General features: G+C 39.5%; 1 protein-coding gene across 1 annotated transcript; it reads right to left on the bottom strand.

The window, feature by feature from the left end:
* Window positions 1-3,022: 3,022 nt before the first annotated feature.
* Window positions 3,023-3,952, bottom strand: OR6E1 (olfactory receptor family 6 subfamily E member 1). Its single transcript, NM_001388808.1, has one exon. It carries the CDS (start codon window positions 3,950-3,952, stop codon window positions 3,023-3,025), a length of 930 nt encoding a protein of 309 aa, NP_001375737.1.
* Between the last annotated feature and the right edge of the window lie 10,502 nt (window positions 3,953-14,454).

Here is a 14,454-nt window from a genome sequence, read left to right as displayed (position 1 = left end):
TCAATAAATGTGATATACTGCATTAACAAACTAAAGTATAAAAATTGATTTTCTCAATAGGTAGAGGAAAAGCATTTTCCTTCAGCATCCTCTCTCTTGAGTTCTCTGTCTCTTCTCTCAAATAAATAAAATCTTGTCTCTCTGGTACCTTTGGGAGGTACTACTTCTCAAAATGATTGATATCTACAACATGCCTTGTAGCTACTTGCTTTGCAGCTAGTAGACTTTTGTAGTACCCATACATATTTTTGTTTCCATCAGTTGGCTTGTACCAAGAATCAGTGGTTTGTTTCCAAGTCTTGATTGGATAATTAGATTTGTTATTATAATTACATATTTTTAAAAAAGATTTATTTATTTATTCATGAGAGACGGGGGGGGGGGTGGATGGTGCAGAGACACAGGCAGAGGGAGAAGCAGGCTCCATGCAGGGAGCCCAACATGGGACTCGATCTCGGGTCTCCAGGACCAGGCCCTGGGCCAAAGGCAGGCACTAAACTGCTGAGCCACCCGGGCTGCCCTATAATTACATATTTTAACTAAATAAAGATAAAGTAATGATATATGAGTATAAAAGCAAAGCTGTTTCTATGAAAACCAAGTTGATTCCTTTTGACAGATTCCATAAAGCCAGATAATGAAAAAACTTGGTTGACTGAGGTGTGGGCAAGAACTGTGAAGATTGGAAAACAAACAAAAAGCAAAAATTCTAGAATTCTGTTCTCAGATATTTTCCCAAACAACTGTGAAATTTTCATATTACTGAAACAAATCCTGAAAATTAGAGAAGATGCATAATGAATGTGCTTTAAACAAGAAAGACTACAATTCTTATGCTCATCCTCATAGAAAAAGATATTTATAGATTAATAAATGCATATTTGTTTTACCTTAATTTCAAATAAGTGCTTAAGGTGCATAGCACTTTTAAATCGTTCTTCTGCTTTAACTTCCTCCTCTCCCCCAAATAACCAAGTACTAGTCCTAATCTCTCTGAAAGGAAAGTTTCTACCTGGTTAGCCAATAGTCTTAGCATCATTTATTGACTTGAATTTCTTTTCTTTACAGATTAGAAAGTCTACTTAATCATCTATTAGATCCTTATGTGTACTGCATTATCTTTCCAGATTACCTATCCAGTTCCATTGTTCTATTTGTTAGTTCTTGACTTAGTGTTTTAATACTTGATATTGTATTTTTTAAAGATTTTACTTATTTATTTGAGATAGAGTGAGTGAGAGAGAGCACCAGCTGGGAGGAAAGACAGAGGGAGAGGGAGAAGCAGGCTTCCCACCAAGCAGGGAGCCCCACGTGGGACCTGATCTCAGGATCCTGAGCAGAAGGCAGATGGCCAACTGACTGAGCCACACAGGTGTCCCTCAATATCTGATACTTTCTTTTTTTTTTTCTTTTTTTTAAAAATTTATTTATTTATTTATTTTTTAAGATTTTATTTATTTATTCATAGAGACAGAGAGAGAGAGAGAGGCAGAGACACAGGCAGAGACAGAAGCAGGCTCTATGCAGAGAGCCCGAGGTGGAACTCGATCCAGGGTCTCCAGGATCACACCTTGGGCTGCAGGCGGCGCTAAACCCCTGCGCCACCGGGGCTGCCCTGATACTTTCTTTAGTTTGTTTTTTGGATATTCCAGCTCATTAATCTTTCCATATATGTCTTATTTCTGAAGTTTATCATCAATAGGTTTTTGTTGAGGATCTTTTTATAAATGAAAAGTTCTAGTAAAGAAGGTATATTTTTAGTCATTATAATTTTAAAAAAGATTTTATTTATTTATTCATGAGAGGCACACAGAGAGAGGCAGAGACACAGCCAGAGGGAGAAGCAAGCTCCCTGTGGGGATCCTGATGTGGGACTTGATCCCGAGACCCAGGGATCATTCCCTGAGCCGAAGATAGACTGAACTACTCAGGTGTCCCTCATTATAATTTTTTTAAAAAGATTTTATTAATTTATTTGAGAGAGAGAGAGAGAGAGAGCGAGAGAGCACAAGGAAGGGGAACAGCAGAGAGAGAGGAAGAAGCAGGTTCCCCAGTGAGCAGGAAGCCTACTTAGAGCTTAATCCCAGGACTCTGGGATCATGACCTGAGCTGAAGGCAGATGCCTAACTGAGCCACCTAGGTGCCCTTTTCATTATAACTTTTTTTAAAAAGTATTTATTTATTTGAGAGAGCGGGAGAGAGTGTGTAAGCAGAGGGAGGGGTAGAGGAGAAAGGAAAGAATCTCAAGCAGACTCCACACTCAGTGCAGAGTCCAATGCAGGAATTGATTTCATGACCCTGAGATCATGAACAGAGCTGAAATCAAGAGTTGGGTGCTGAAGCAACTAAGTCCCTGATTATCATTAAAACTTAAAAATGAGGCAAGACTAGGAAACTCAGATACAGCACAGGGTCAGAAGCATGAGTATACACCAACATAGTAGTACACCGAGCTTTCTGTACCCTTCATGAGCCAATAGTACATGTAAGAAACTACTTTAGAGGGGGATCTCTGGGTGGCTCAGCGGTTTAGTGCCTGCCTTCGGCCCAGGGCATGGTCCTGGAGTCCCAGGATTGAGTCCTGCATCAGGCTCCCTGCGTGGAGCCTGCTTCTCCCTCTGCCTGTGTCTCTGCCCAGCCCCCTCTGTGTGTCTCTCATGAATAAATAAAGTCTTAAAAAAAAAAAGGAAAAAAAAACCACTGTAGATTTGAACATATGCTAAAAACCGTCAAGAAGGAGATAGTTCATAGAGATCAGGACAGGACTGCATTTACAGGGTTTGAGGCAAGGATCCAACTTTATCCTCTTTCAGGGGTGCCTGGGTGGCTCAGTGGTTGAGCGTCTCCTTTGGCTCAGGTCGTGATCCTAGGGTCCTGGGACTGAGTCCCACGTCGGTCTCTCCATGAGGAGCCGGCAGCTCCCTCTTCCTATGTCTCTGCCCCTCTCTGTGTGTCTCTCATGAATAAATAAATAAAATCTTAAAAAACAAAAACTTTACCTTCTTTCAGGCACAGCTCATCCTTATGAAAGGAGCTTGCTCATTTGCTTCCTAAACACCTGCTTCACCTGTTTGTTCCTTAGGGTATAGATGAAGGGATTGAGCATTGGGGTCACCACGGTATTGAGCAAGGCTACCACCTTGTTTTTGTCCTCTCCCTCATTACCCTTCCCTGCCCGGATGTACATGAAGATGCAGCTGCCATAGAAGAGAGACACAACAATAATGTGAGAGGAGCAGGTTGAGAAGGCTTTCTGCCTTTCCTTGGCTGAAGGGATGCGCAGGATGCTGTGGAGGATGTAGCCATAGCAGGTGGTTGTCACGGACAGAGTGCCCAGTAAACTGAAGTTGGCCACAATAAAGCCCAGAAGCTCTATCAGACTTGTGTCTGCACATATGAGCTCCAGGAGTGGAAAGTTGTCACAGAAGAAATGATTAATGACATTGGGGCCACAAAATGGCTGCTGAAAAGTGATGAAACTTGGAAAGATGATGAGAAGGAATCCTGCCATCCAGGAACAAAGAACTAGCTGGACACAGACCCTTTTGCTCATGATGGTGGCATAACGCAAGGGGTTACATATGGCCACATACCTGTCAAAGGACATCGCTGCTAGTAGGAAGAACTCTGTAGTGCCCAGGAAGAAATAGAGGAAACTTTGTAGAAAACAGCCTGCTAGGGAAATGGTCTTGTTTCCAGTTAGGATGTTGGTCAGCATCTTGGGGAAGATGACCGAGGTGAACCAGATCTCCAGGACAGCAAAGTTGCAGAGGAAGTAGTACATGGGGGTGTGGAGGCACCTGTCTATGAGGGTGATGCTCACAATGAGGAGATTTCCTAGCAGAGTGACAAGATAGGTCAGGAGCAGTGCCAGGAAGATGAGCATCTGCAGCTCACAGGCCTCTGAGAGCCCTAGCAGGACAAACTCAGTGACAGTGGTGTGGTTTCTCATGGCTCCTCTGACGACTGCTGGGGTGGCCAATCAGATGTGCAGCATCAGGAATTGTAATGTTCTGGGGACCTGAAAGGAACTGAAAGGAAAAAGGGATGAATGATCTATTTTGAACTGAAGGAGTCCTTTATTTCTGTCGGGGAGGTATGACTTACTATTCAGGCTTATTTTGTAGAGCCCCTAGGGATTTCTGTCTCACGTTTGGTCCCGGGCATGTCTGTGTGTTGGAGAAAATGGAGGTTTTCAGAGTGACCTAAGTAAGGCCCCAAAGCAAAAATGATCCTTGCTTACTTTTTATTTATTTTTATTTTTTAATTTTATTTATTTTTTTTCCTTGCTTACTTTTTTTTTCTTGCTTACTTTTTTAACTAAATTTTTATTCTTGATACTGAACAAATCCTTTACCCTTAACATTATAATCTGTTTTCAATGCTTTTTATTCTTATGTTCATATTATGAACATTTTTCTTCTTATGCTCATCTTATGGGCAGGACCAATATTGGGTCCTGCCCAAAAGCAGTTCATATCTGAGGGTAGTAAACATTTTTGCTTAACTTAGCCATTTGCTTCACAGATCCGTATGCTCAGGTAAACCGATTTAGAATGCATAGAAGCTCTATTGCTTTTCAAGATTACCTGAAAATGTAATGCTTTTCACTAATATTTGGATTAATATATATAGAGAGAATCTATGAGACAAAAGCACAACTCTTACAAATAAAAAAAGAACAAGTCCAATAATGTGTTCGTAAATAAAAATTTCTAAGAGGCAGTTTGGTAGTCAAGGTTCTTAAGGATCTATTCTCAAATGGTATATCTGTGTTCTTCTCTTACAACATTTTCTTGTGGGCTCCAGATGCAATAGACTCTTTACAATTTCTTAGTTCTATTTTATGCACCTGTGCTTCTGTACATGGCAATCTATCAACATGGAATTATCAGCTTTTCAAATCCTATTTATCCTTTAAGTCTCTCCTCAAAAAGGGCTATCATTTTTATGAAATCTCTTCTGAATGAATGATTCTTTCCTCTGTAGCCCTCATAATTTTATTATATCTCATTTGATTTTTATTGAATTTTATAGTTGTCTTTCATTTGTTGCTTATTGAATAAAAAAATTTCTTTACTTGTCAATTGACAGATGAATGGATATAGAAGATGTGATATATACATACAATGGACTACTTACTACTCAACCATCAAAAAGAATGAAATCTTACCATTTGCAATGACAGATGGAACTAGAAGGTATTACTCTAAGTGAAATAAATCAATCAGAGAAGAACAATTATTCTCTGATCTCACTCATATGTGGAATTTAGGAAACAAAACAGGATTGTAGGGAAAGAGAGGAAAAAATAGGACAAAATCAGAGAGGGAGACAAACTATAAGGGACTCCTAATCATAGGAAACAAACTGAGGGTTGCTGGAGGGGAGGTGGGTGGGAGGATGGGGTAACTGGGTGATGAACATTAAGGAAGGCATGTGATATAATGAGCACTGGGTATTATATAAGTTTGATAAATCACTGACCTGTACCTCTGAAACTAATAATACACTATATGTTAATTCATTGAATTTATTTATTTATTTATTTTTTTTAATTCATTGAATTTAAATAAAAACAAATTTATTAATTTATATTTTATACAGTCCTTAGAACAAGTTTCCTGAAATAATAAGCTTCAATAAACATTTCCTGAATGAGTGAATAACACCTCAAATGTCTGAGGGATGGATGTGGTGGTGTTTGATACAGAAGAAGCTGAGGACATGTCATTTATGTAGTACTTCCTAGGGGACAGCAAACTTGCAGAGACGTATGTCAAGTAGTCTTAAATTGACCTATGTGAAGAGAGTTTACTTTTTCTTCAGGAGAAAGTGGAAGTGTCTCCCCACATTCTTTAAAGTAACTCTCTCCATCTTTGAGACATTCTAGACTTTGAGCTAGTAAATAGCTCTGGGTGGGTCTGCCAAAATGCTCCTAGCAGCAAAACTCCCCAAACCTCAAAAAGGTTTCTCTTTAAAAGTCAGCATCCCCTAGAGGTGCCTGGCATGGCTCAGCCATGTATGATCTCAGGGTTGTGAGTTCAAGCCCTACATTGGATGTAGAGATTACTTAAATCTTTAGGGCCGCCTGGGTGGCTCAGTTGGTTAAGCATCTGCCTTTGGCTCAGATCATGACCTCAGGGTCCTGGGATCAAGCCTCAAGTCGGGCTTCATGCTCAACAAGGAGTCTGCTTCTCTCTGCCTCTCCTCCTCCCACTTGTGCTCTCCCTATCTCTCAAAAAAAAAAAAAAAACTTTTTAAAAATTAAAAAAACAAATTTAAAAAAATTTAAAAAATTAAAAATCTTCAAAAAAAAGTCAACATTTCTGGAAGTTTCCTTCCTTAAAAATTGCCAGCTACAGCCTATATGCTTGATGAATGAAGGGGAGACTTTCCTGGCAGCCTGAGAGTCTGGACATGCCTCACTGTCTATCTAGACCATTTACTATTTTAAAAGTCAGTTATGCAATGCCCAGTGGGAAAGTCTGTGGATACCCTGGAGGTTTGTCTTGCTATGCTGGAATTGCATGGTCTCTGGACAGTTCTGGTTTGTTTAGAAGGAGGGTGAAATCTTCTCCTTTGGAGGAAAAGCATTAAAAATTTTACCAAGGGCACCTGGGTGGCTCAGTCGGGTAAGTGTCTGCCTTTGGCTCGGGTCATGACCTCAGGGTTCTGGGATCAAGCCCCACTTAGGGCTCCTTGTTTAGCAGGGAGCCTGCTTCTCCTTCTCCTTCTAACTGCAGCTCCCCCAGCTTGTGCTCCTCTCTTTGTCAAATAAATGAAAAAAATATATATATATTTTAAAAAATATATTTTTAAAAAGGTTCACCCAAACTCAATACCGTCTGGAGCTTTGGCTTTTCCAAGGGCCAGTTACCTAGTGTACGAGGTGGGATAAGCAAAGTTCCTCAATGTGAGTGTGCAACTGAATGAATAAACATTGGTTTGCCTGGCTTTGCCCTGAATGGTGGGGCTAAAGTTATACCATGTGTATGTTTAATGTGCCAATCTTATAAATGAATATAAAAATAAAGTGCATGGAATGGGAGGGTTGAAGAAGCCACTTCATCCTCTATAGTGCCATCCTCTATAGTGCCATCCTCTATAGTGCCAAGGTGGAGATTACCCCACAGGCCCAGGTCAGGTATCTAGCAGCCCTCTGGGGAGTCCAAATCAGGCCACGCCAAGTACACTACTCACAGGATTGCAGAAGATACCTGGTTCTCATGGGTATTTCTTGAGGTTGCAGTATTGTCTATGGCTCTAATACTACAATGCTGTTGGTGTGAGATCTTCATCTCTTATGAATTTGATGGCGTTCTCTAAGAACATCTATTTTTTCCCAAAGCATCCTGAATGGTCAGCTTTCATTCCCTGGGTAGGAGAATGGTTTCCTTGAACTTTATCTTTCAGGTCACAGGATCTGAGGAGCACAGAATGTTAAAATCTTCCAGTTTCAGCAAGCCCATCCTGGGGGAAGCCTTGGAAAAATAATTATCATTTGATGCATTCTTCCTTCAGCCTCCTCTTGGACTAACAGGGGTGATTTTGACTGGTAGAGACTTAAATTACATCCTCACATTGGCCCAGTCTCTATCAGATGATATTTCTTCTGTGGACAACGGGGCTCTAGGGAAGAGTGGGTGAACTATTCCTGGAACAAACACATCTCTTTGTGGAGGTGACATCAGAGTTGACAGATTTGGGTTGCATGTTTGTTTTCCTAAGGGATCTAGTTTTCTCCAAAGTTTTATGGAGCTTGGGATCCCCAGATAACTAGTATAATGAGTCTCACTCAGCCTCTTCCCAGCTCTCTTGGCTGTTACTTACCACGCTTTGCAAACAAAAGTTTCTGTTGTTTGTTAAGATCAGGAATAGCCATTATTATTAGCAAAGTAATATATCTAATTATGTCTCTGAAATTGGGAGCTCCTGTCTAATATTAAGCAGTCTTATTGTTATGGGGATGTAAGGAGTCAACAGAAGTAATATAGAACCTTGGTTAATCCTATCCTGACTCCTACCTTACTGGGGCTGGGAGATGGTGGAGATGGGGTCCTGGGGTGAGAGGAGGAACAACAAAGAAGGAAATGAAAATGTTACAATTAAAAATTTTCCCAGCTTTATTGAGGTGTAATTGACAAATAAATTGATATCTATTTGAAGTGTACAATGTGATGATTTGATCTGCCATACAGTGTGAAATGATTACTATAATGAGGTTAATTAATATGTCCATCACCTCACAGAATTACCATTACCATTTGTGTGTTGATAACACTTAAGATTTTACCACATTGCAATACACAAGTGTATCAAATCAGTATGTTGTACATATTAAACTTGCACAATGTTACAATATGTCAATTATATATATATATTTAAAGATTTTATTTATTTATTTATTTTATTTTATTTATTTTATTTTATTTATTTTATTTATTTATTTATTTATTTATTTATTTATTTATTTATTTATTTATTTATTCATGAGAGACACACACAGAGAGAGAGGCAAAGACACATGCAGATGGAGAAACAGGCTCCATGCAGGGAGCCCGATGTGGGACTCGATCCCAGGACTCCAGGTACATACCCTGGGCTGAAGGCAGCGCTAAACTGCTGAGCCACCCGGGCTACCCATATGTCAATTATATTTGAATAAAAACTTTTCAGTTTGGGGAAGGATGATTTATTCTTTTTTTTTTTTTTTTTAAAGATTTTACTTATTTATTCATGAGAGACACAGAGACAGAGGCAGAGACACAGGCAGAGGGAGAAGCAGGCTCCATGCAGGAGCCTGACGTGGGACTGGATCCCGGGTCTCCAGGATCACACCCTGGCTGAAGGCGCCGCTAAACTGCTGAGCCACCCAGGCTGCCATTTTTTTTTATTATTTAATTTTTAAAATTTTTTATTTATTTATTTTGTTTATTTATTCTTTTAGCATATTTTGAGTGTACAATGTAGTATTATTAACTAGGGACACCGTGCTGTACAGTATATCCCCAGAACTTATTCATCTTATGGTTAGAAGTTTGTACCCTTTGACCAATATCTCCCCGTTTCCTCCACTCCCCAGTCCCTGGCAACCACCATTCTGCTCTGTTTCTGTGAATTTGACTTTTTATTTGTTTGTTTAGATTCAACATATAAATGATACTATATAATATTTGTCTTTGTCTGGGTTTTTCATTTAGCATAATGTCCTCCAATTTCATCCATGTTGTCGTGAATGGCAGGATTTCCTTCTTTTTTATGGTTGAATTGTATTCCATGGTGTATATATATATATATACCACATCTTCTTTATCCATTCATCCATTGATGGACACTTGAATTGTTTCCAAATCTTAGCTATTGTGAGTAATGCTACAATGAACATGGGAATACAGATATCTCTTTGAGACATTGATTTCATTTCCTTTAGATGTATACCCCAAAGTGGGGCTGCTGGATCAAATGGTGGTTCTATTTTAACTTTTAAAGGAATTTCTATACAGTTTTCTTTTTCCTGTTTTAAAATTATTTATTTATTTATATTTATTTATTTATTTATTTATTTATTTATTTATTTATTTGAGAGAGAGAGAGAGAGAGAGAGAGATTACAAGCAGGAGAAGCAGCAGAGGGAGAGGAGGTAGGCTCCCCGTGGATCAAGGAGCTGGATGTAGGGCTTAGCCCAGGATCCTAAGCTCATGACCTGAGCTGAAGGCAGACACTTAACTGATTGAGCCACTCAGATGCCCCTGGGTTCTGTATTGTTAACATCCTCACCATGTTATTTCTTGTTTTTTCTATAAGAACCATTCTAACAGGTATGAAGTGATATATCATTATGATTTTGATTTGCATTTTCCTGATGATTAGTGATGTTGAGCACATTTTTATATACCTGTTGTCCATATCTTCTTTGGAAGAAATGTCTACTCAGATTCTTTGCCCATTTTTAACATGTTTATTTGATTTGTTGCTATTGAGTTGATTTTTCATGAGCCCAGGTATCTCTCTTGAACTCCAGCATCATTTATCGAACTATCAACTGAAGATCTCAACTTGGATACCTTAAGACAAGTGAGTTAAAAGCACCTGGAGGAATACACCAGAGGCCAATAAAAGTGATACTTGTTGCAGGTTGTAGTTTGGGGTTGATAATAATAGGGTTGACAACAATTCATGACCATTTATCTTTTTATATACTAAAAAAAAAATGAACCAAGTGAATTTTTAAAAGTAAATGATTGGTGAATGGAAAAAATGTAAATGAATCAACTACTCTCCCCAATCTACTTCTGCCCAAACTTGCCATTATCGTGTATTCTTATTGATGTGAAATGGTATCATCATTTCCTTGGTCACCCAAGCCAGTATTTAGGGAGGTATCTTAGACTCTTCCCTCTCCTTTACCCTCTTAACCCAACTTGTGGAATTTTGCCCCCAAGATATCTTGTAAATGAATTTCCTTTCTCTTTTCATTCCTATTGACATTGCCTTCACATGGGCTCTTTTATCTGGATTTTAATACCTTTCTTACTTTAGTTCTTCATATTGTACTACAGTGATCTTTTTTTTTTTTTTTTAAAGATCACCACACTTTATTTTATTTTTATTTTTTTTATTTATGACAGTCACAGAGAGAGAGAGAGAGAGGCAGAGACACAGGCAGAGGGAGAAGCAGGCTCCATGCACCGGGAGCCCGATGTGGGATTCGATCCCGGGCCTCCAGGATCGCGCCCTGGGCCAAAGGCAGGCGCCAAACCGCTGCGCCACTCAGGGATCCCTACAGTGATCTTTTAAAAACACAAAAGAGATTATAATATTTTCCAGCGTAAGATCATTCGATGTATGAGCATTGGGTATTATGCTATACGTTGGCAAATTGAACTTAAATAAAATTTTATTTTATTTTATTTTTTTTTTAATGTTTTTTTTTTTTTTTTATTTTATTTATGATAGTCACAGAGAGAGACAGAGAGAGAGAGAGGCAGAGACACAGGCAGAGGGAGAAGCAGGCTCCATGCACCGGGAGCCCGACATGGGATTTGATCCCGGGTCTCCAGGATCGCGCCCTGGGCCAAAGGCAGGCGCTCAACCGCTGCGCCACCCAGGGATCCCTTAAATAAAATTTTAAAAAATAATGAAATGTCTCTAGATAGCCTTCAGAGTAAAATGCAAGCTTCCCTGTACAGCACCTTTTTTTTTAATAAAGATTTTATTTATTTATTCATGAGAGACACACAGAGAGAGAGAGAGAGAGAGAGGCAGAGACACAGGCAGAGGGAGAAGCAGGCTCCATGCAGGGAGCCCGATGCGGGACTCGATCCCAGGTCTCCAGGATCAGGCCCTGGGCTGAAGGTGGCGCTAAACCGCTGAGCCACCTGGGCTGCCCCTGTGCAGCACCCTTTTGATCTTGGGTCTACCTAATGCTCTGCTCTCTTCTCCCATTCTTAAATAACACAAACTACCTGCCCTTTTGAAAATAATCTTGTTCTCTTTGGCTTCTGTGCCTTTGTATATGATCTCTTCCTACTTGAAATACCTTCCCAACATTGGTAAAAATCAAATCCAGTTTTCCATGGGGAAACTTTTCTGAGTAGTTCCTCCTTCCCCATGCCCAACCACATTCCTCTCATCTATAAATATAAATTCTGATATTGCACAAAATGCAGTATTATCACTGTTGGGTTTTCTCTCTGTATTTCCTGATTAGGTGTGAGTCGGGACAAATCCTGATATTAGGCACTGAATTGTGTTTTGCTTTGTATATCCAGCATCTAACACAGTACCCATGGAGAAGTATCCCATTTTTCAAATCTTATTTATTATGTCTTATGTGTATTTCTTATCCCTCTCAGCTACCTTATTCCTCCCATTTCCATAGGAGACTAGGAAAGAAATGTTATTGCAGAAGGCAGAGTAAAGCCTTTTCAAGTTTAAGACTTGGGGCCTAAGAAAAGCCTGATGAGTCCATGCATGGCTTCTTACTTCCTGAGATTCTGCACCACAGGGGAGAGAGGAGACTGCTGGTGAAGAAAGCATAGCTCAGAGCTCGCTGGTCTGTGGGAAGGCATGTTGTACTCTGCCCTCTCAAGCCCAGGCCGGGTCCAAGAAGGGTGATGGAAGAACCCCGTAAAGGGTTGTGGGTCTGCTAACAGACAGCACTTGCAACTTGCTTTCTGGGAAGGGTTTGGGGTAATGGTAATACCACAGAGAAGAGTCTGTGTAAGATTTCTAAGCAGGTGGGACTGTCTAGAGCATCAAAAAGTATCACACATTCAGAAACATGCAGAAATAGAGTTATAAGTCTAGTGTGCCTGAGGGATTGCTGCTCAACTCTCAAGAGCCTCACTGCTGGGAATGAGGAGTGATATGTCAGCTACCTGTGGACTGACCTGGGGCAGGATGGGAGGGTCCAGAGGACAAATGGGCAGAAAGCTGGATGCCTCCTTGCTTCCTTTTATCTTCCTCAAAACTCAACACAACACTGAAGTATGCTTGTGAGAGGATCCAGAATTGACTGAGATTTAATTTCCACTATCAGGTTAATGGGGCATCTAGGGAAATTAAGTTGAGTTTTAAAAATTGAATTTGGTGCACTCATGAATTTGCAAACTGAGATTAATATTTGCTTTACCTGGCATCACAGTGTTATAAATCAGTTAATTAAATATGTATGTAAAACGTTCAAAGGAGTAGAGTATATCAAAATGCTCTAAGTAAACTTTGGAATCTAAATATAATTTAGATTATTAATTCTTTCTCGGTTAGAGAAAGGGTTAGTGACTCTTGGTCTATTAACTTTGTGGAGGAGTGAAAAGATCTTTGACTTTAGGGTCAGATACATCTGAATGTAGATACCAGTTCTGCAGTCTGCTGGCTGGTGACTCTTATTCTCTGAGTTTTATTTTCCTCATAGGAAATAGGTGCTCAGTAGGTATTAGTTTCCTTCCTTACTTTTAAAGATTTATTTATTTATTTTATTGAGGAGAGGGGCAGAGGGAGAAGGAAAGAGAGAATCCCAAGCAGACTCCTCACTGAACATGGAGCCCGACAAATAAGTTGACCACTTTGTTTTTCAATTTGTCTGTTTGTTATATCTACAACCCTTGAATAATATGCTTATACTGCTATTTTTTTATTTATCCATTTTAAGCAACATTATTTAATTCCTTCTGTGAAAGGTGAATAGTTTTGATCCCTTATAATAACCCTCTCCCTTCTCAAATGTCTACTCACAATTTTTTTCTTAGTTTTAGTTCTTCTATACTTTTATATCTTTAATTGATATAAATCTCTTTTTTTTTGACTCATTGTCTCTGGACAGCATTTCTAGGCTTTCCAGGAAGAGGAGGAAATCTTCATTCTCCCCTTTTCCCACCTCTCCAAGATCCCTTTGATGATGAGCTTTGGTGACATTTGTTGAGATTTGCTTTGTGATTTTATCAGGGATCAATTTTTGTAAATGATCTATGTGTGTTTAAAGGAATATACATTCTTGGGGTGCCTGGGTGGCTCAGTCTATTAAGCATCTGCCTTTTAAAAAATTAAATAGGTAGGGCAGCCCGGGTGGCTCAGCGGTTTAGTGCCTGCCTTCAGCCCAGGGTGTGATCCTGGAGACCTGGGATCAAGTCCCACATCAGGCTTCCTGCATGGAGCCTGCTTCTCCCTCTGCCTGTGTCTCTGTCTCTCTTTCTCTCTGTGTCTCTTATGAATAAATAATTAAAATCTTTAAAAGAATAAATAGGTTATAGCTAACTTGTTTTATATGAGTGTCCATCTTGGGGATCTCTGTCCTTTAAACTAGGGGACTTAATCTGTTATATTTATTGTAATTTTTATGTACTTGGATTTATTTCTATTAAACTGTCTTTTTAGGGATCCCTGGGTGGCGCAGCGGTTTGGCGCCTGCCTTTGGCCCAGGGCACGATCCTGGAGACCCGGGATCGAATCCCACATCGGGCTCCCGGTGCATGGAGCCTGCTTCTCCCTCTGCCTGTGTCTCTGCCTCTCTCTCTGTGTGTGACTATCATAAGTAAATAAAAATTTGTTAAAAAAAATAAACTGTCTTTTTAAAGTTTATTTATTTTTTTAAAGTAATCTCTACACCTAACCTGGGGCTCGAACGCAGGACTCTGAGATCAAGAGTGGCATACTTTTCTGACTGAGCCAGCCAGGTGCCCCTCTAATAAACTGTTTTGTACTTTACATTTACTATACTTTCCCTCCCCCCCCCCCACTGTATTTTCTTCCTCCCTTTCTTGTCTTCTATTGGATTGACCCAATTCTTTATTGTTCATTTCTAACCCTCATTTTTCCATTGTTATTTTGGAAGTTAAATATTTTATTTCTGTGTTTTTGTCCATTACTTTACATTTTTAACATGTACTTTTTGCTTAACAAAATCTTAAGTTAATCAATACCTTTCTTTTTTTTTTTTTTCTAAACAATACA

The sequence above is a fragment of the Canis lupus genome, chromosome 8 (assembly GCF_011100685.1).
Source record: "Canis lupus familiaris isolate Mischka breed German Shepherd chromosome 8, alternate assembly UU_Cfam_GSD_1.0, whole genome shotgun sequence".
Lineage (NCBI taxonomy): Eukaryota > Metazoa > Chordata > Mammalia > Carnivora > Canidae > Canis > Canis lupus.
Note: the sequence above shows the minus strand (reverse complement) of the source record. Positions and strands in the feature narration are given on the sequence as shown.

What these genes read in the sequence shown, in the direction of transcription:
- OR6E1 (NM_001388808.1), bottom strand. Translation starts at nt 3,952, where the DNA reads ATGAGAAACCACACCACTGTCACTGAGTTTGTCCTGCTAGGGCTCTCA.